At 46.7% G+C, this 20,410-nt stretch overlaps 1 protein-coding gene across 1 annotated transcript; it reads left to right on the top strand.

The window, feature by feature from the left end:
* Positions 1 to 2,883: 2,883 nt before the first annotated feature.
* Positions 2,884 to 13,784, top strand: LOC129383002 (uncharacterized). Its single transcript, XM_055067192.2, has 3 exons — positions 2,884 to 2,988; positions 7,079 to 7,324; positions 13,439 to 13,784. The coding sequence occupies exons 1-3, from the start codon at positions 2,911 to 2,913 to the stop codon at positions 13,730 to 13,732; spliced, it is 618 nt and encodes a 205-aa protein (XP_054923167.1). The 5' UTR covers positions 2,884 to 2,910; the 3' UTR covers positions 13,733 to 13,784.
* Positions 13,785 to 20,410: the final 6,626 nt, after the last annotated feature.

Here is a 20,410-nt window from a genome sequence, read left to right as displayed (position 1 = left end):
CGTATCGTGTATATTTCAAACCTCTGCTGAGCCTATCCCGGAGGTTGTGCACAGCCGTGCTAATAAAATGATGTCACTTTCAGGTTTCACTTCTGTTATTGTTTGCGCTTTTATTATTGAAGAATGAGAAGATAAAAGGCACGCGCTGTGGGTGTTTTGTTTTATGACATTTGTTTTTCAGCTCCCATTCTCAAATTTCTGAGGAATCATTCTGTCGCGAATGTAAAATCTAGCATAGTGATAGAATGGTGGGGCAGTATAAACCGCATATACCGCATGTCATGTAGCATGGCAACGCGTATAGCGTGCATATGCCTAATTATATACACAAGCTCACGGCAACAACAGTGGAAAACATTGGGCTGGCGTGTCCATATAGTTGCTATGGCAATATAATAAAAAGCAGGCGGGCTGGTTAATCAAAAACGACTTTCAGCAAAGAGTACTTTATTGGCGCCGTTTATGCGAAAGATCCCCTTTCTTTGATACACGAGACAGTCTGAACCACACTTTTCTAGAGTGGTCGAGCGGCCGGCTACGGACTGTGCCAGCGTCCGTAGCTGCTACCTCACTGTAGTAGCTTGTTTCCACATATGCTTTACCTATAGCCCATGGCTACAGCTTGCGGCACGACCATGCATGGCCTCATCGCAGCTTCGGCCTGTGCTTCCTTTTTTCCAAAGGTGGCGGACAACTGTGCCATTTGACCACTCTTGAAAAGTGTGATTCAGACAGTATGTAACGTTACTTGACAGAAAAAGAAGTCCTGGATAAACAGGTCTTTTTGCATTTAAGTAATGACGAGATGTAGCGATGGCCACGGGGAACCCACATTTTATCTGATGATTCCGTTTCGCAGCTCGTAACTCGTTAGTGCCACCGTACTAAGGTGTGTGGATAAAGACTGCTACTTGTTTTGGTTGAAAATGAACCACTTATCCAGATGCATTTTAACACATAGGACAAAAACAGAAAGGGCCGCACAACCGCTAGCTCATTCCCTGAAATATCCTGTAACACGTATGTATCATTTATTATGCGCTGCACGACCAACCTTACAGCACACAGAATAGTTCCAACTCTTGAAATGCTTTACTGCAGTTTATCGCGAAGCATGCAGGCGTATAGGCTGCATACTTATAGTGGCGCGTCCCATTGCATCAGCTCCCATGTGCTGTGGTGCATCACGTGTTCTCACTGCTCTGTAACTGCAATGTGACCACCGTCATGCAGGGGTCGAACATCAACCCGTTCTCAACCCCACACTCGTGAATTCAAAACGCACTGGGAACAGGTATTGTTGATCCGAAGATTCATTTGCCTCTTTCCCCGAGATTCTCGTCGGACACAGAATTTCGACCGGCAAAGCAGTGGCAATGAGTGTACCTGTGTGCTACACAATTAAGAAATGAATTACGGTACAGGGTAATCATTTCTCAGTTTTATGGATTAAAAAAAATTGCTTGTTGCAGATAACATAATTCTAGTCCTTAAGCTGGATTATTCAGAGAGGCTCACATTACTGGCACGAGAAGTCAAAACACATATTCTACTAACTACTAAAAGCTGTCATATTAACTTCTAAATAATTAGTTATGGCACACATTGTGCCATAAATAATTGCCAGATTGTAGCTGATGAGATTGCGAGGCGTATCAACTTGAAATTAAATTCCAGAACGACACCAGTTTGGGAGAAATGCGCCATCATACTCTCTGTATATAGACTGTTGTTATGTTAACTTTTTTTAACAAAACGCTCTCTTATGCATTGAAGTACAAAATTAACTGGAAATCCCATTTATTTGGTCCCACACTTTGGTAAATAATGTCACAAAACTGCTGTCATCCTAGATATTCATTTGAAGTGGATGAATCTTGCGAGCTCACCGGCTACAAGTCGTAAATAGCGACATTTGTCGTCGTGAAGTAATCAATTAAGAAGTAAATTAGTCAATTACTGTTCATTAGTAGTGTACGTGTGTTGATTTCTCGCGCCAGCAATGTCCGCCTCTTGGAATAATCCTGCTTGACAACAAGAAGTCAGCTTTCTGCCATGGGCGATTTTTTTAAAATTCCGTAAAGCTTGAATATGACTACCCCGCATAAATACTGAGCATATCATGGGCTCACAAGTGCCTCTAGAGAACGATGTCTTTGTTATCAAGCTAAGTGTCTATCTGACTGAAAAAGAAAGCTCATGCTCATCAACAGCTCCTTTGATTTTCATAAATTTCCTACATTTGAGTTACCCCATGCTTGGGCCATTGTGGTACGTGCCACTGTGTATGTTTCCACTTCATGTCCGATTCCCTACCATTGGTACGCATGCCACTGGGACTCAAGGTGCATGAAATGCCTAACTGTATTTAGATACCAATGTTAATCCTTTCCCCGCCTTTTCTCTTTCCCCGACGAGCATCACCCATTGCCTTCTTTCTCGTGGCCTCGCTGCGTGCAAGTCTCACATTGTGCGTAGCGCTGATTTGGCGTTTGCTTTCCGCCACAGATTGGAAGCGGTGCGCTGCCTAAACACAAGCTTGCACCGTATTAGTGTGAGCGTTGTGGCCTCTGCAGTGCACAAATGTAAACAGTGCATGAGATGACACTGCATGAAATTAGAAGTTGCATGCGATAAAAGCAATGCGCGTGTCGCATTTATTTAGCATATCATTTATTTACCGCCTCACTAAGGCTCAAGCTTCCCATGCGCGTTTCGACATGTGCATTGTAGCTTAATATTTTTTTTAAGAGGAACAATCTTATTTGTGGTTGAAAACGCAGCCTTCCAAGGATCTGTTCGCCATATTTAAAGCAGCTGTTTCCACTTAAACCCAAATGCTGCGTGCATTCTCGCAGGTTCATGTCATTGATACATCTCCGCATCGTAGACTCTGCGGCGCTGACAAGCATGGCACCCGTTCTGGCAGGCCTACCCACCATGGCGGGGTCAACGACACGGAGACCTGTATGGTTCGTCTTCTCGCTGGTGAGTAACGCACGCTTGCGATGGTGGGCGTTAACTCCGGTTTCCCTACCTAAGCGCATGCAAAACGTGTAAATCTTAGGGCCTTCATTAAATTGTTGCCTGACTTACACAAGCTATGACTACTTACATAATGTATGAACACTTAAAGGTCGAGGGTATGGACAATTTAATAGTTCGCACATGGAGTGACTACGTGCTCATTTTTACCTTTGTGACAGCCATCGTTCTTCTCGTCAATTTTGTTTGTTGTGTAGCAGTGTTATTGGGCAACCGCTGAAACGATTTCAATGGAACTTATTACATTTAAAAGGAAAGTAGTCAGCGGTCAGAGTATACATTCTATATTGTTCATTAATTGTTACCACATTCTCAGTGGAAGATGAGCAGAAACAAATTTTAATTGCCATGCTTACCAACACGGCAAGCCTGTACGAAAACAGCCTTCCCAACTTCGTGAAATCCTCTATGAAAGCGTTTAAAGGTACGAATTCAATATATTCGGATTCCGTAATGCCATTGCTTTCTACATTACTTTTGAAAAAGTGACATTCACGAATTATTTTATGAAACTGACTGGTGGCAAAATTTGTCAATATTGTCCACTGTACACGTCACAGTAGACGTGGTTTAAAAAACTGAGTCTTTCGGTTTTTATGTGCAGACACAAGTCTTTAAAGTTCACTTCCTGTCTTTTTTTTATTCTTGTCATATTTTGTGAATGCTCTGAAGGCCTAAAGAAGAGTCTGCTCCTAAGAGTCGCAATTTCACGCTTGAATAATTTTAAGTTCACCAAATTTGATCCAAATTGATTCCAGGATGAGCACATCAGAGCGATTCTGCATTCTACATGTATATCAAGCCCTGATAGGAAGCCATCCTAACCGTTTAGGTTGCCCTACACAAAATGGCCGATCTCACCACTGCACCTCCATTCAAGCTGACCGCTGTGTGCAGACATCAAGGATGGAATAAGGAAAAAAATGCATAAACTCTACTAGAGTTTCCTAAGTATGCGTAAGCGCACTTCAAGTGTTGTCGTTATGTTACATTCTACATGTTGGAGCACAGGCCGCCGTATGACAACCTGCTGAGCCAACAATCTGGTGACCCTTATCATAGCCCTTCATGGCGCCATAAATTTTCGTACTCCATTAGAATTGACCAGTGTTGTCCGCTCAAAAGATGTCACCCACACAAAAGAGTATTCGTACGCTTTCCCTTACCGCAATTCGCTACAAGAGGACTCATGCTAGGATTATTCGCTCCGTTCACAAGATGTATTTTCTTCGCTGCATCACGCTTGTCCGAACAGTCCACGTCATTTTCGTATTAATTGTGGTACATGATTTTATTTGCCAGATATTTTTGCTATGTCCTTGTATTAACATCAGACTCCGTATCATAGACACGTTGCCGTCCGTCGTACGCATACCTTTGTCCACACCTTAAGCTCCAGGATCAGCAAAGCCAGGAGCCCAAACGCTGCGCCACTTCAACTTAGTGCTTAATTGAAACTATGAGTAAGATAATAAAAACGCTGAAGCTCACAGCAAGCAATACAACAACGGATTGCCCAACAGCAAAAAGATTTGATAATTAGCAATGTTTAGGCGTTTCCGCGTTTATTCGTCTCGAATGGAGAAGTGCAGCTTCGAAGGCGTATCGAAAAATAATGATTCATAGCCATATGACCGAGGAAAGTCCAATGTAGAAAAAAAATGATGAAAATGCTGAAAACACATCAATTAAAAAACTTGATGTTTGTCAGTGACGGACACCGCACTGCTACCCCATAAAGTGTTATGAAGAGTGTGAAAAATCCGGCTATTGCGCAAATACAGCAACAGATAGAGAACATCAGAGATTAAGCAGAACTTCGGCGCACACCCTTAATGTTACGGCTTCAGCAGCAGCGCACGCCGAATACACTTGTCCCCCGTTCGCTTCCGGCGCGAAATTCGTCGTAGCGGTACATAAGCCGGTTGGTCGTTCTGTGCACAAGCGAACACAGCGAAAATGTCCAAGTCCCGAGAAAGACAGAAAAAAAATATTTATCGACTGGCAATCACACAAAGATTAAAAGAAACAAAAAAACAAAAACACTAACACACATTCACCTAATCTAGATCAATGATGAATACAAAAGAAATAGAACGAACAGTTAAATGTAAATATAGAAATTAACACTCCACAAAACACACTTAACGGTGGTCAACTAAACAGAGTTCAAAACAAAACAAATGATGGCATACGCTTGGCCGGGCAGCAGCAGCATGTCTATCAAGCGTGTAGTCGACGGCAGAGCTTTCCCGAAGAGCGCTGGCAAGCCGATCTCGTTTTACGGTGGATGCGATTGCTGGGCTGGGTTTCCCGGGAGTCTAGGTCTGACGTTTTCCCTCAAGCAGGTTGAGCTAACTTGAGGGGAACTACGGTGAGCTTGCATGCAGACGTTGGTTTGTCGTCTCCTACGTCAACTCTCGCAGTTAAGAGCGGCTAGGCGGCCCCGGCAATACTCGACGGCACTAGATTCCTTGACGCTATTCAACATATTGTAGGCTCAGCTTCTAGACTGCTTACCTCAGTCTAAAACTTACGATTATATAACTTCTCCTTTCCCTAGTTCCATGTGTTGGGCAACGGCAGATATTGGTGACGATCCAATAAAATTCACCCAGTTGGATCCCGGCTCCTCCCAAGGTGTCGGCCGCGCCCCTTTTAATTAGGGGTAAGGGAACGGGTGATTCCCCGGGGCATTTTGAGGTCCCGCACTCGTATTGCACCACACACGCACACCCTTGAGTCCGTGGCGGGCCTCTATTGTTCGTTCACAAACACAGGAGAAACGACGGCGTCCGGCCATACGGCGCTGTCGGCACACATACACTGTCAGCACTGCGTGGACACAGGATTGCACAGACACACCGCATATTTCGGGGTATTTGCACCCCCGCCGTCTTAGTAAGCTTCTCAATGCGGGGCAGAGAATACACAGGGGTTTCTACAAAAACCTCTCTGGGCGTCACGGTCGCTACGACGACAAAAAGATAATAATCTATAAACCTGCCTTCGACTTCTTTCGGCCCCAGTGGCCCGAGTGGCCCACAATACCCTTCTTGATCGCCGCACCCCATTTCCACGACCTTTTGGAACCCGTTGATCGGTGCTTCGCCGAATAGAATAATGCCGCACTGTGACATACACTTATGCACTAAAACTACTCAATGCACTTTGATATGACAAAGGAGAGCGCGCTACAAAGATGAAAGCACGCGCAATCCCCAGCTATCAATTGTGGCCTCTGGCCGATCAGCTGCAACAGCAGGTTCCACCGCTTAACCGCGTCACATCAAGCGGCCCATAGAAACATAAATATGTTCGTAAGACTGCTGCCCGCCTATCGCAGGAATTCCTTCTTACGTCGGCAACTGCGCCGGCTGCTTAGTTTTGTCAATCGACTTACTGTTACTATTGGGGTAAGCATTGAAGTTCGCACCCGTGCTACCATCACATACACGGTTCTTGTCGACTACAGCGCAAATTCCTTGCTGCAGTGCGCATCGCAAGCTTTTTGATCGAACTAACGGCTTTTGCGTTAATTTGCGAATACGCTTTTTTCGTAAGATTTTTCTAGCACTAAAACTTGCTGGCAAGATCGTTTGGTCAACGGGGCCCCTTATTATGCCATATCGTTTTCTTATGATCTCAAATAGGATATAAGTACTTTTAACGACAAAAAATCGAAGTAACTGATAATCAGGCGGCGCTATAGAAGTGACATCATCAGGTATAAAGTGCTTCAAAAAGCGTGGCCACCGTTTCGATAGGGGGACCTATATCTACTTCGTGAAGGATTATTATAAGAATGGCAGTGAGACATAGACACGGACAAGTAATAGGGGATTATCCGTTCTATTATCTGTTCTTTCTAATAGCGGGTACTCTTTTATGCATGACAATATTTACCTCACGTTACGTGTACTTTGTTTATGCTTCTCTATTGCCGTATTTTCTGTTGTCCTGCTGCCGCACTTATAGCACAGCAAAGTACCACAAACGGCTGACTAAGCTTGGCCGCTCTTAACCCCTGCAGACGTGCCTGGTAACGGCCATGGGGCTACTGTTGTACCAGGACGAAGGGATGGGTTCGCAGAGACTGCAGAGCTTCGGGTGGGCCTTCCTGTCTGCCTGCCTGGTCGCTGGCCAAGGGTTTTTCGCGCACACCACGAAGGATATCCCCCAGGGGGTGCTGCTGCTCCACTCGTCCTTCACATCGCTCCTCTTCTCAACCCTGCTCGCCGGCAACGTGCTCGAAAGCCCCAAGGCGCTGCTGACCAAGGTCCCCGCGCCCTTGCGTCGACTACCACTCGTATCGCTTTCATTTGCTTGGAAGCGCAACCCACCCGCCGCTCTGGCTGAGCATACATGGCGTTCTGGCGTGGAACACGAGGTGGCGTGTGCAAGTGTGGCATTCACGACGTCCGCATCCCAATGACTGCGTAATGCAAGAACGCTCATGCGCCTTCCTATGCATTGCAGGTTAGAGGCTAACTGCAACAAACCTGTACTTCGACTTAATGACTAGTAGACATTATTTAAGCAACCTTGACAAGGTTGCAGGGCTGGTAATTCTGCAGTTTTCCCATCGCCCGCCTTTATGTATGAATTAAGTAGATGATCGTGCCCCTGTTGCTTAGTGCATATGACGGAAATCTCTGACCACGACTTCTGAGCGGAAGGAGATATATCCAAACGAATCTTAAACCTTTCGTCGGCGTTATTTTTGCGTCATCAAACACATTAAGAGAGTTTGTGTGTTGTGAGCGAGGCATAAGGTGGTTAGATCTTCCGTCACAAAACAGTGAACCGATCCCCGAGACTTATGTATATCTACCCACTACTGGGAACTCGTCCAGCCTTTGGACTCCACAGAAATAAGTCCAATTCTAATCCTTTCCCATACTCTATCAATCACAATGCGCTGTTTTCGGTGTTAAAAAACTGCTCGGCCCCACTAAACGCAGGGGTAATGAGTGCAGCTGCGACGCACCGATAACTGAATGCAGCTACCGTAAAACGTAAAGCACTTTGAAGCTGTTATAATCATGAGGTGTGGCGAGCAATTGGGGAAAGAAAACAATGGTGCCAGCGCTAAAATTCACAGAATGTATTCCTAAAATCAAAGACCTTATCGGGGGTGGAATATAAGGAAAGGTCGGCGGTATCGGAGTCCCATGGTAAAACCACAAATGTGGCACTGCAGGGTGATATAAATAAGGCCTCATTTGAACTCAGAGAAGTACAGAGCGAAATTACGTTCGATGAAATAGACAGAATACGCATGAAAAGAATGCGGTGGCTGAGGTGCGCCTTCCTTCGCACCACAAAATCGTGCATGCAAATGGTGGAAGAGGTGAAGAATGTTGGCAAACAAGCACAGGCTAATGGAAATCTGATAAAATCACGCAGTCAGCAAAATGAAAGTCAGATAAACAGAGACGGTGGCGAGGGTGCAACGGATGGGAAGGAAGTACATGCAAATTTACAAATAAAACAAGTTTCGCCCGTTACAATTGCGCCGACTGCTCCCCCAGCACGCAAATTCAAATTTCGTTTATCGCCTCTTCTCTCATCGGTCCGACCTCGCGCTCGCTTGCCTTGCAGCGCGTGTTATACCGGTGGTTGTGTTGCCACGATGCCAATTCGTACACGGTATTTTTGTGTTGTGAAGTGCCACAACAGCCTCTCAAACACGAGCCGCTGAGTCAAACTCGTCAGGCTGAACTACGTGTTTCAGGGGAAACTCAGACACGATTGAGGCAGGCGTTGCGAGCCGTGCAACAGTAAAATCGAGCTCTTTTCTGTTCGCATGCCTTCTTTTTATCCATGTGGTGCGTTAAATTGAGTGGCCATTACATATACAGCGATAAACCTTAGTGAGGTTTCTACTTGCGGGCGCACTCGCTCTATGCTGGCCGCTTTCAGGAAGAAGCCTGCTGCCGGTCTTGCTGATGAGAAACATTGTCATCACTGAGTGCACAATATGGACTTTTGGAAACGCTGTATGCAATAGCGTGTTCTGGCAGCAACTAAAAAGGCAAATCTCAAGGACGTTCTCTAGGAATTCCACCCGCAGTCCGCAAGTGTCTCAGGCGGGCGGGCGTCGAACCGACAGTAGTACCACTTTTCACAATTGGTAATTATGCACTGTTTGTCATTAAACACTTTAATTAACCTATTTTATAAGCCATTGCGAGATTTTGCTCTAGCATTTGACGGTAACTGTCGCCAAAACAAGGATAATTTCTCTTTCTTTTAAATGTGGCCTTCATCTATGTGATGTTAAGTGTTTTTGAGATGTGCGCAAGACTCCGACAACGAGCTGCATAACGTTTGCTTTTTCTAAAACGCGCAACGACGTCACAATCGTAAACAGAAATGTATGTGATGCACATTCCTTTTTAAAGTACTTTCGCGCGGTGAAACGTGCGGTCACTAGTCTATCAAGCCATTGAAATCGGTTGCACAAAACATGGCGCGTATGTATTGAGGAAAACTAGCAGAAAAAAAAAGGATATAATTTGTAAACAAACGCTCCTACCGAAAACTGAATGGCACTCAGCGCCACAGGATTTCGTTAGCAGGCTTCACATTCTAAACAAATAAACAGTACTTGCTTTTGTTTCGCACGTTTCTAAGCGCAGTGGCTTCCTTTGAATTTCTATCGGAAAGACAAACAGTAGACCTTTTTCATTCACGCATCTCTAAGCACGGTGGCTTCTGTTGCATTGAACTGGCGCATTCCTAAAACTCAATGTTTCAAAATGTCTTGCGGATTATGTGTGAAACGTATTTGGCATTTGAAAAGGCGTTTTATGTCAACATTTTGTTTCACGCTCTAGATGACAGGTACAGCAGACGCTCACCTTTATTGATATTCCGCCCCCTTCGCCCCCAAAAATAAAGAAAAGGTATTCTGCGTGGGACAGCTTCTGGAGAATGGCACTGCCGTGCACATATTGCCGTTCCCAAACCAGTTGACACGCTGCCGTTACGAAAATGTATTTCTCAGCGCGTTCCGTAAATAGAGAGGTTTAGCTTTGTCCGGTATTCCGGTAAAACGCAGGTGGACGGGGCGTCGGGGCGTTGGAGCGGAGGCGTAAACGTGAGCGGTCTGCACGGCCACCTGGTGGCGCAGTGCTCAAGCAGACAGAAACAGCTAATATTGCAGTAACCCAGTGTATTTTACTTTGTTGCGGGTGTAAATTTTTGGCAGCAACGCGATTGCGCCTGCGTTTTACTGGAATACCAGACAAGCTAAACCTCTCTAATGCTTCGTTGCGCGCCGCCGCCACGAGCAATGAGCTCGAGCAACGAGACACCGCAGGTGCGCTGCTGTTCAACAACGCGTGCGCCACGAGCAACTAAACAGAGGGCAACGAGGGCGAATAACTAGAGACAGAGCAGGGGCCCTGCCGTTTAACATATAGCGCGAACACCGCAAGCAACTTTAGAGAAAGCAGGCGCACTGCGGTTCAACATACAGCACAAGGGCCACTAGCAACAATCCGAAGGAATGAGAGAGAATATGTGCCCTGCCGTTCGACTGCGCAAGCGCCACGAGCAACTAGACAGAAAGAGAAACATGGGACAACACAACGCACGCATTGCAGTTTAACATCGCGAACGCCTCGAGCAACTATGGAAAGTGCAGGCGCGCTGGTGTTGAACATACAGCGCGAGGGCCACGAGCAACAACAGGGTACGCGCGCTACAGTTAAATAGCAGTGCAGGTACTGTGATCAACTAGAGCGAGAGCATGGGAGGTATTCTGTAAGAGTCCACCTAGGGGACATGTCCATTTCATCCTGCGGTTGAAGTGCTGATTGGCAGTGGCGCCTGGTTGCTGCGGACGCGCAGCCCAGCCCAGCCAATCAGAACTTAAACTGCAGACAAAATGGACATGTCCAATAGGTGGACTCTTACAGAATACTTTCCCAAGTGCACTACCACTCAACATGCAATCCGAGCGCCACGAGCAACTTGAGAGAGAGAAGCTGCGCCACCGCTCAACATGCACACGAGGGCCACGATGAACTAGTGAGAGAGAACAGGTGCGCTACCGCTCAACATGCAACACGAGGGCCACGACCAAGTAAAGAGAGCAGATGCGCCCCCGCTCAACATGCCCCGCGACCGCCACGATCAACTAGAGATAGAGAGAGAGGGCAGGTACGCTACCGCTCAATAGGGAACACGAGGAGCACGATCAACTAGACAGAGAGCAGGTGCGCCACCCCTGAATATGCCACGCTAGGGCCACGATCAACTAGAGAAAGAGCAGGTGCGCTACCGCTCAACATGCAACACGAGGGCCACGATCAATTAGAGAGAGCAGGCGTGCTACTGCTCAACATGCAACGCATGGGTCACGATGAACTAGAGAGAAAGAGAGCAGGTGCGCTACCGCTCGGCATGCAACCTGAGGGCCACGATCAACTAGAGAGAGACCAGTTGCGCCACTGCTCAACATGGAACGCGATGGCCACAAGGCCACGATCCACTAGAAAGAGAGAACCGGTGCGCCACAACTCAATATGCAATACAAGGGCTACAATCAGCTAGAAAGAGAGAGCAAGCACGCTCACGTTCAGCATAGAACGCGAAAGCCACAAGCAACGAGCACGAGCAACGCAAGAGAGCACTGTGCTGCCGTTTAACAGGGCGAGCGCCACGACCAACCAACAAGAGCGCAAGCGCCATGAGCAACTAGAGAGAGGTGCGCTGCCGTTCAACATACAGCGCGAGGGCCACTAGCTACGAGGAAGAGGACGCGCGCTGACGTTCAACATCGCGAGCGCCACGAGAAACTAAGGAGAGTGAAGGCGCGCTACCATTCAACCTACAGCATGAAGGCCATGAGCATCGACCCTGAGCAACTAGGTTTTGGAATCTATAGTTGTGTGTAGTGGCATGTGGCGTCCTGCATTGTTGCATATATTTGTGCACATTTCTTGCTTCTACTTCGACCTGTAAAAATTATTCCCGCCTTACCACTTTGCCATTCACGAATAGCGTGATGACTGGCGTGGTTTTTCACAGAGCCATGCATGTAGACAAATGATCGCCGTTCTGGAAAGCTCATGACCATTCCTTTGAAATTATCATTTACTTGACTGTTGACAGCATTAGTACTTTAGCTTTATGTGATGGTACCGATATAATTATGCTATTTTGCTAATCTTTGCTATTTTTAATGGTATAGAGAGTTTTGGAATTCTAGGAATAAATAATTCGCAGCTTTGCCCGAAATTCAAGGCATCGACTGTAAAAGCAAATTAGTGGAGAGCCATGCGAAGTGAAGCTATTAGTTTTATCGGACGTGAAAGTGGTAAACGTAGACATACTAACTAAATTTGCAAACATTGTATCATCCTCGCACAAGCAAACATGAAGACGTCTCACCAAATGACCGCGTAAACTCTGTCAAAACGCTGCAGTGAGGAAACGCGGCAGCTGCAGCGAGCGAATTAACCTTTGTGCTGCCGCTCGCATTAACGCGAACAACGCCGCGGAAACATAGTGCAGCCCGGACGCTGTACACCTCGCAGATGACTTTAAAGGTGCAGCGGACCCGCCGGGCGCGCGCGGCTGCCCGGGCCGCCCAAAGTAGAACTCGCCCCCACTCTCTACACTCCTCGAAGCCTTGCGCGCGACGGAATGCGGCGCGCTTCCTCTTCGCGTTTGTCCGCTGCGTGCGCGAGACTGAGGCGATCGCCGGCTCAACCTTGCGCGCTTTCACTCGCACATACAACAATCGGCGCGCGGCGACGATTTTATCGCCCTTGGGCTTGATACGGAACCCTACGGCGGCGCCGACGGTGACGGCAGAAATGCGCCTGGAGTGTCCTTATAATTGCTATCGCAATTAAGCCAGGATATTATAACTTACTGCAACTAACACAGTCCATGCATTGTAGCTGCAATGGTTTGTCGACTGGAATAAAATTGTCTCCGACGTCTAAGTTCCAGATATGACTATCGCATATTCATGGCTAAAACTAGCCTCTGTTGCACAAGGCCAAAAACATTACTTCTTTTCATTCTAAGCTCGTAACGTGCAGTGAAACATCGCCGGGATTACCTTATAGGGACCACGTGCGGTAAGACCCTTAGAATCATATAGTCAAAAGTACAGTCGATGGCTTTTTTTCACCATGGATGGTTCGACAGTAGCTCAAATATCGATAGTACTATCGACAGTTTTCCATCACTACTGTGGACAAGGGCGTTTCTTAATTTAATCTTGAGAAGAATGCAGCCTCAGTGACTGCGAATTAGGTCGGCGGTTCCTGTGCTTTGGCCACCGAGGTCATCAGCGCCTGTGAAAATTAAAATTTCGGGAGCCACGTTGTGGCATTGTGGACAACACTAGTGCGATCTGTGCGCCCAGGTCGACATGGGTGAGATGAGCATGGCCAGCCAGACGGCGTTCGCCTACGTCTTCTTCGTGTCCAAGGCGCGCGAGACGGACCAGGGACTGGCGAACATGTACAAGTACGCCATGGACGTGCTCATGGCGTGCGCTCTCACGTGGACGTTCCTGCCCGAGGATGTCGTGCCACCTTCCAGCTACGGAGCGGCCGTTTTCGTTCATTGCGCCGTCGTGACGGCCGAGGTGCAGCGGCTGCACTACATGCCCCGGCCAGCGCCAGGCGCCAGGGTCCGCATGCGCTTCTTCATGTGAAGCCCGCAGCTTCACTCCGATTGCTCTCTGTATTGTCAAGCATTAATTATCAATATCGTCTCGTCTTTTAGCGAATCTAATAATGAAATATGAGCATTTGATAAAATCAACACCTGTGTGCTGTTCGTTCAGAGCAATATGACTGCCTCTAACCTCCTCCGGTTCGTTCACAGTATCCTTCCAAGGTCAACAAACTGATTAAATGCGGCAATGTGGGAAAGTCACGTTGCTCGTGTTCTTCTATAAATAATATAAGCCTTTGGTCGATACATTCTATTGTTTCTTAGTTTTTTGTTTCCCAGGCACTTTGCGGTAGGTGGGTTCCTTCCACGCCTCTTTTGAGGTCGCTGTAAAAACACATGCGTGGCCGATGGTGCAATTCAACGTCTGACCTCCAGAAGAGGATCTCATTGCTCTACTCATGAGGCCACGATCGTTGTTTTTGTTTTCTTTATTGGCGGTTTTGAGAAAACAAAACCGATTGCAACGGTGAAAACGAGTCAACCTGTCTTTGGCTCACACGGCAGAAATAAACTGTTTTCAATACAGCCAAATCATCAAGCACCATAATCTAGGCTCTTCGCAGCTAAAGCTACACAGTAGCTATTTAAGATTCTACTGCGTTTATGATCGTCCCAGGTCAAAAAGATTTAACGTTTCATTACCGTAGTGAAAATATCATTGCCATTTTACCATAGACCGCATGCCATAGGCACAGCAGTGTACAATTGTATAACAGGTATTCATTGATGACGTCACAATTATTTGTTTCTCTCGCTTTCGCACTCTCAGTACCTTTGTAGAACCCAACAATCAGCATGTCGTAAGTTCGCGTCCAATGGCCGTCGTCGAAATCGTGCCGTCCCCATACCACGATAGTTGTCACTGTCGTCTGACTGCTGTCGTCGCAGACAGGCTCGCCTAAGCCAAATAGCGGCTCGCCTTACACAAACACGTTGGTCTACCTGGCAGCACTCTGCGTAACCTCGAACAAAACCGGGTAGCCACCTATCTGCAAACTGCTTAGCATAACATCGATACCCACAGTGCGTGGGTCCTTGGTCCTGCACATCATCTTTGTCTTTGTTGCTTTTTGAAGACAAGACCTTCTGTGGCGAGATCTCCTGAGGCAATTTGAGGCTTCCTATATTGCATGTAGGAGAAGGAAAATGCTCCAAAATGAAACTGGGAACGAAACATACTCACCAAGTTATTGTAGGGCTACGTATTCATCCGTAATGTTGAGTGATTACGGAAACGAGATCAAAATTTAGCACAGATGCTCTCGTTGAAACTTGGCGTGCCTGAAAGCTGAACCGAAAGTGTGGCTTTATTTAATAAAAAATGCGCGCCGATCCTGGACACAATTCCGTCTAAAAATGTGGGCCGCTTTCGCAAGGTAGTGCAGTCTAAAAAGAAAGAACTAAATGTGAAGGAAAATAAAGCGTAACATGTTCTATGTAAGAGTAAGATGGCAAGAAAGAAACACAAGGTCTTATGGGGGAGCCTCTGTTCGCACCCGAATAACAGACATGGAAAAACTTGGAACAACAGAACACATGGACAGTGGCAGCAGCCACGATACACGGTGAACTCTTATTGCTTGAATAAAGAAGCATTGTGTTTTCGACGTTTTCTTTCTTACGTTTTTTTTCTTATTGAGAACAAATGGTGATTAATGAATTCAGGAGACCTGTACAGTTCCAAGGCGCGTGCTGCAATTGAGGTACTGTTTGGTAAGTGTACGCCGATCTGCACTAAAGTACAATTTTTATAAACAACTTCTTTTTCACTGCCCTTATGAAAATGAACGAGTTTCTGTCGAGAACATTATGTGTTCCGAATGTAACATCAGACATTCATAAGAAATGCATCGTCTAATGTTTTTTGGCATCACAAGTACACCAGAGACTCAAATGACAAAGCACCTTATGATTTCTGATGAGAAGAGTATACAGCTTTTTTGTGTTATTTGTAATGTCAAAGTACATCATATATGAATGTGTACGATGCTAAGTCGGGAAAAATTCTTCGTAATGCGATAGCATTAAATGGCTCATGTGGCAGAAAATCCGGCCTTGTCGGTTTGAGCACACGATGTACAAAGAGGTTAGAAACTCTCAACCTTTCATGGGAGTCGAACACACGACCTTTGGTGTTGATTAAATGCACAGTTAATTAAGACAGTTATTTAAGATATAGCTAATTAATGCACTCGAACCCACCACCCGTAGTGGAAGTCGCACCCTCGACCTTTGGTGTTAATGAAGGCGATGTTAATTTAAGAAGCAGTTAATTATATAGTTAATTAAGGCACTCGAACCCACGACCTTTGGTGTTAATGAAGGCGATGTTAAGGCACTGTTAGGATAGTTACTTAAGGCTCCTGAACCCACGACCTTTGTTAATAAAGACGGTGCTAATTAAGGCACGTTTAATTAAGATATAGCAATTAAGTCACTCGAACCCATCACCTTGGGTTAGAATCGAACCCATGACCTTTGTTATGAATGAAGGCCATCTTAATTAAGGTATTGTTAATTATATAGTCAATTAGGACACTCGGACCCACGTCTTTTGTTGTTAAAGGTGATGTTAATTAAGGCACATTTAATTAATATATAGTTAAAACACTTGAACCCATGATCTTGTGTGGGAGTCGTGCCCACGATCTTTGGTGTTATTGAAGGTGGTATTAATTAATGTACAATTACGATATACTTAAAGCACTCGGACCCATGACTATAGGTGGGAGTCGAAGATATGACCACTGGTGTTAATTAAGACGATGTTAATTAAGGTACAGTTAATTAGTATATGGTTAATTAAGGCACTCGGACCCTTGGCCTTTGATGGGAGTGGTTCAGATTCATCGTTGGGAGCAGTCTAAGAGGCAAAGGGAGCGTTAGAAATGCTGCTTCCATTTACACCAAAGATCCCGGGGTTGCCGAAAAGGTGGCGATTGCTCTGACACTAATTGATTCAAGAAGAGTTTTGGTGTTTAGTGACTCGCGATCTGCGATTAAAGCCTTCTCGGGAGGACTTGTTGCGGAACCGGCTAACAGACTGCTGCAGGGTAGAAATATCACTTCGAATACAGTTACTTGGTTCCCGGCGCACATGGGGACAGTGGAGGAAGCCCCGCGTAACCTCAACGAGGTGGCGCACAGGGAGGCACGAGGAGTAGTGTGCCGTGTTCTCCCTGAAGGGGCTGAATCTCCCACTCCTGAATACAGGGACCAACTGTTAACCTACAACGAAATCGCACAGCACTATTACTTAGGGCGCAGGGCATTCCCCCTGCCACATTCTAAATTAAATAAGGCACAGGCGGTTACATTAAGGCTTCTGCAGACACGAACGTACCCTAACCCGGTCATTATGAATGAAAGTAATCCGGACTGCGGGGTTTCAGTCTATTGCAGTAAGTGTGGGGGTTTGCTCAATTTAGAACACATGCTTTGGCGCTGCTTGGCGTTGGCCGGTGATGGTTCTCGAGGTGAACAGTGGTGGCAGCGGATGCTGCACAGCGAAGTACTGGCGGACCAACTCAGGGCTGTCCAGGTGGTCCGTGTGACGGCAGAGGGGCTCGGCCTCTCTGTACCGACGTGGAAGCGGCCCGCATCAGTCCCAGACTGATCCCTCAGGACCTAAATAAAGTTCTTCATACCATACCATATAACACAGCGGGAGCGCCGAGTACTCTGGAAACGATTTAGATTTATCAGGGCTAGGCGCAAAACAGCGACGTCAATTTCTTTTCTCTTTAAAGAGCACTGTGAGTTCGTGTTACCCGGTTATCACATTTGGTAAACAGTGCAAACATATAGTGTATGCCTTGTTCTGCGTAGTTTGATTTCTCGGCTGTGTTACTTGTCTTTAAGTGGCAACCGACAATTGTGCAGATTGACATGATCATGACAAGGAAAACTGCGCGCAAGCGGCAGCGTCTATTTGCTGGAACGCACTGTAGTACTTGGTTGCAAGCGCATCGTACGCCAGCGCACATTCCTGGGACATACCACATAGGACAAATGCACGCTACCGAGACATGTCGGGTTTTCGAGGAATCATCGTTGGTCGCACGATCAACACAGAAGGCACGGAGGACAGGAGTGCAACCCGCGCACCTAAAACACAATAACACGAAAGCAAGATACGGACGACAGGGGTGTAAGCTGCGCCACACGAGCAGATGTGATGCTTTCCGTCTGACACTGTTGCAACGGGCACTGAAACATCGCCCACTGCACATGTGTCCCTCGGAGATCGCGTCAACGATGTCTGAGGCTATACAGTTGATGTTAACGACAGCAGGAAGTTATTTAAAATGAAGTGATCGCGCAGGTAGCATGGGCAGGAGCGAAATACGTAATTCACGGGCTTTAAGAGAGGTAAGCGAAGTGCAAATCGTTCTAATACCGCTACAGCGACGGCTTTCTATAGGGATAACATTTTCTGATCTCGAAGGCTATGCTTTTGCTGGCTGTATATAGCAGAAGCGACTCAAAATTGAAAATGCGTCATAGAATTTCTTTCTATGCTAAGCTATAGCTTACAATATAGACTTATCTGTCGTTCTGTTTGTCTTACAACAGCTATGCGCAGTTAGGCAGCCGCACAAGTCCTCAGATGACGCTGACCGAGGCATTGGCTGGTCCCGGTACCCAAATAAAAGTTATGTCCCTCCTGGGAGGGTTTTTCAGTAGAATGTGGAGGGCTTCTTCCGAGATTCTCCCTTTGTTAAAATTTCGAATAGCTAATTTGTTATCGCATAATATTACTCCCGCTTTTGTACCCGCGCAAGCGAGCGGGTACCGGCCCATGAAGAAGTCCCAGGCAACGAAGCCGCTCACGAGCTCGCCCGAGCACTCTACCACCGGGCAACTCTAGAGCAGCCAGTTCCAGGGATCAAAGATAGCATCATAACGTACAGGGAAATTGTCGATCACTACAAAGCAGAAAGAAGAATCTTTCCGCCTCCGCATCGGTCTCTATCTCTGGAGGACGCTCGCATTTGGCGACGCCTCCAGGGAAACATTTATACATCACCACATTGGATCTACTTAAAGGGAAGCTGAAACACTTTTCGAAAAAAAAAAAATTAGTTCTCTGCGGCATTCTACAGTTTTGAGTCTCCTGAACACGAATATCTGGTTCAAAAAGGGCGGAAACAAACGCAAGCGGCTGTTTTTCCAAGAAAACGCGCACCAGCGCCTCAGGGCATCGCGCGAACGCCGCTGTTGCCCGTGATTGGTCGGGGCCGCTGTGACGTCTTTCGCGGCAGTCTCCGGTCGGCGCCGCCGTTTCAGAGCGTAGCCAGCGTAGCACCAGTAGCACGCTGTTCTGTTCTGGCTTCATAGCTGAGTTGTAAGCATTATGGAACGTTGTCGCTGTCTCGGACAGCTTGTATTTTCGCCCTACATGTTCGAACCGACAGCCGATACGGAAAACGATGGCGGCAACGGCGGCAACGACGATGTTGAGCGTGCCAACAGCGAGAGCGATGTGTGCACCTTCTCGCGCGTTGGAAATCTTAGCTGGTACGTATGTATTTATTTTTTCATGTAGCTGCAGGTTCCAATGCCGGGAGAAAAAATGCGCGAAGTGCCACTGGGAACTTGCTGCTGGAAGAATGCTGAAGCTCTAACTTCTCATTAGATTGTAAACACGGGTGCGATTCCGCGATGTCAAGCACCTTGCCGCTGCTTGTCTAAAGTAGTCCCGTGGTTTTTTGAGTGTTGATACACGATCGCGAACATAAGTGCCGCGTTTCAAAGTGCGCACATGCAGTGCTGCGGGGCACAGTCATGGAAGTTGCTTATCATACAAATCCAGAGATGGCCAGAGGTATTATGTGTACAATATTCATACTATGGTTCGACGACTTTGCGATTGTGGCTCGATCAAGAATCGGTATGCGTGTTCCATGCTAGTGTTGACATAAAGATATTAGGCAGTTTTAGCACCGCCGTGTGGTAAACGCAATAACTGCAACCGTACGTCGAATGTCACCAGGCAAGCCTATACTCCATTGCATACCTCAGGTGCAACGCTGTGGAAGCTACGCACGAAGTCCGGTCACCAAAATTTATTACTGCGCGCGTTTCCGTCTATGCTTCGCAGCGTGCCAGCGGCGTTTGCTTGCGCGAGCATGCACGTGAAGCTGCCGCCACGGGCTGCAAATAAAAAATACCGAAAAGAAAATTGATTTAAAAGAACGTGTTAGCAGCCGTATAAGTACACGGATTGTTTCTATGGGTAAATTCTTTCTTTTTTTCATTCAGAACTGAGCTTATATATGGAAACTTTTCTCAAAAATCGGGTCAAGAAACACCGAACTTTTTCTAAGTGCGAACGCAGCCACTGCAAAAAGTATCTCAAGCCTCCACAGCGTTGCACCTGATGTATCAAACGGAGTACAGCAACGCTAGCAACAACGCGTTTCCGCATTTGTCGTAAGGCTATCCGGCTACGCTAAAACTGTGTTACCAGACGTTAACGGCTGCGAATGTTCGCATTTCTCGAGTGCATCAATGTGGGCCTAATCAGGCTTTCATTAAACTAGGTGCACCTGCATGTGCTGCGTATTGATGGAAGATGAAGAGCACAGCACAGTTGATTTCATCGGCACGAACTTATCTCTCCTCACCGCACGGACCCACTGCGCTGCAAGCT

Source organism: Dermacentor andersoni, chromosome 3 (genome assembly GCF_023375885.2).
Source record: "Dermacentor andersoni chromosome 3, qqDerAnde1_hic_scaffold, whole genome shotgun sequence".
Classification (NCBI taxonomy): Eukaryota; Metazoa; Arthropoda; class Arachnida; order Ixodida; family Ixodidae; genus Dermacentor; species Dermacentor andersoni.
Note: the sequence above shows the minus strand (reverse complement) of the source record. Positions and strands in the feature narration are given on the sequence as shown.

Excerpts from the sequence above, each read along its gene's own strand:
- LOC129383002 (XM_055067192.2), top strand. The coding sequence starts at position 2,911 with ATGGCACCCGTTCTGGCAGGCCTACCCACCATGGCGGGGTCAACGACA. Across the intron at positions 2,989-7,078 it reads TATGGTTCGTCTTCTCGCTG|ACGTGCCTGGTAACGGCCAT; the intron begins GTGAGTAACGCA and ends TAACCCCTGCAG. Across the intron at positions 7,325-13,438 it reads CCAAGGCGCTGCTGACCAAG|GTCGACATGGGTGAGATGAG; the intron begins GTCCCCGCGCCC and ends CTGTGCGCCCAG.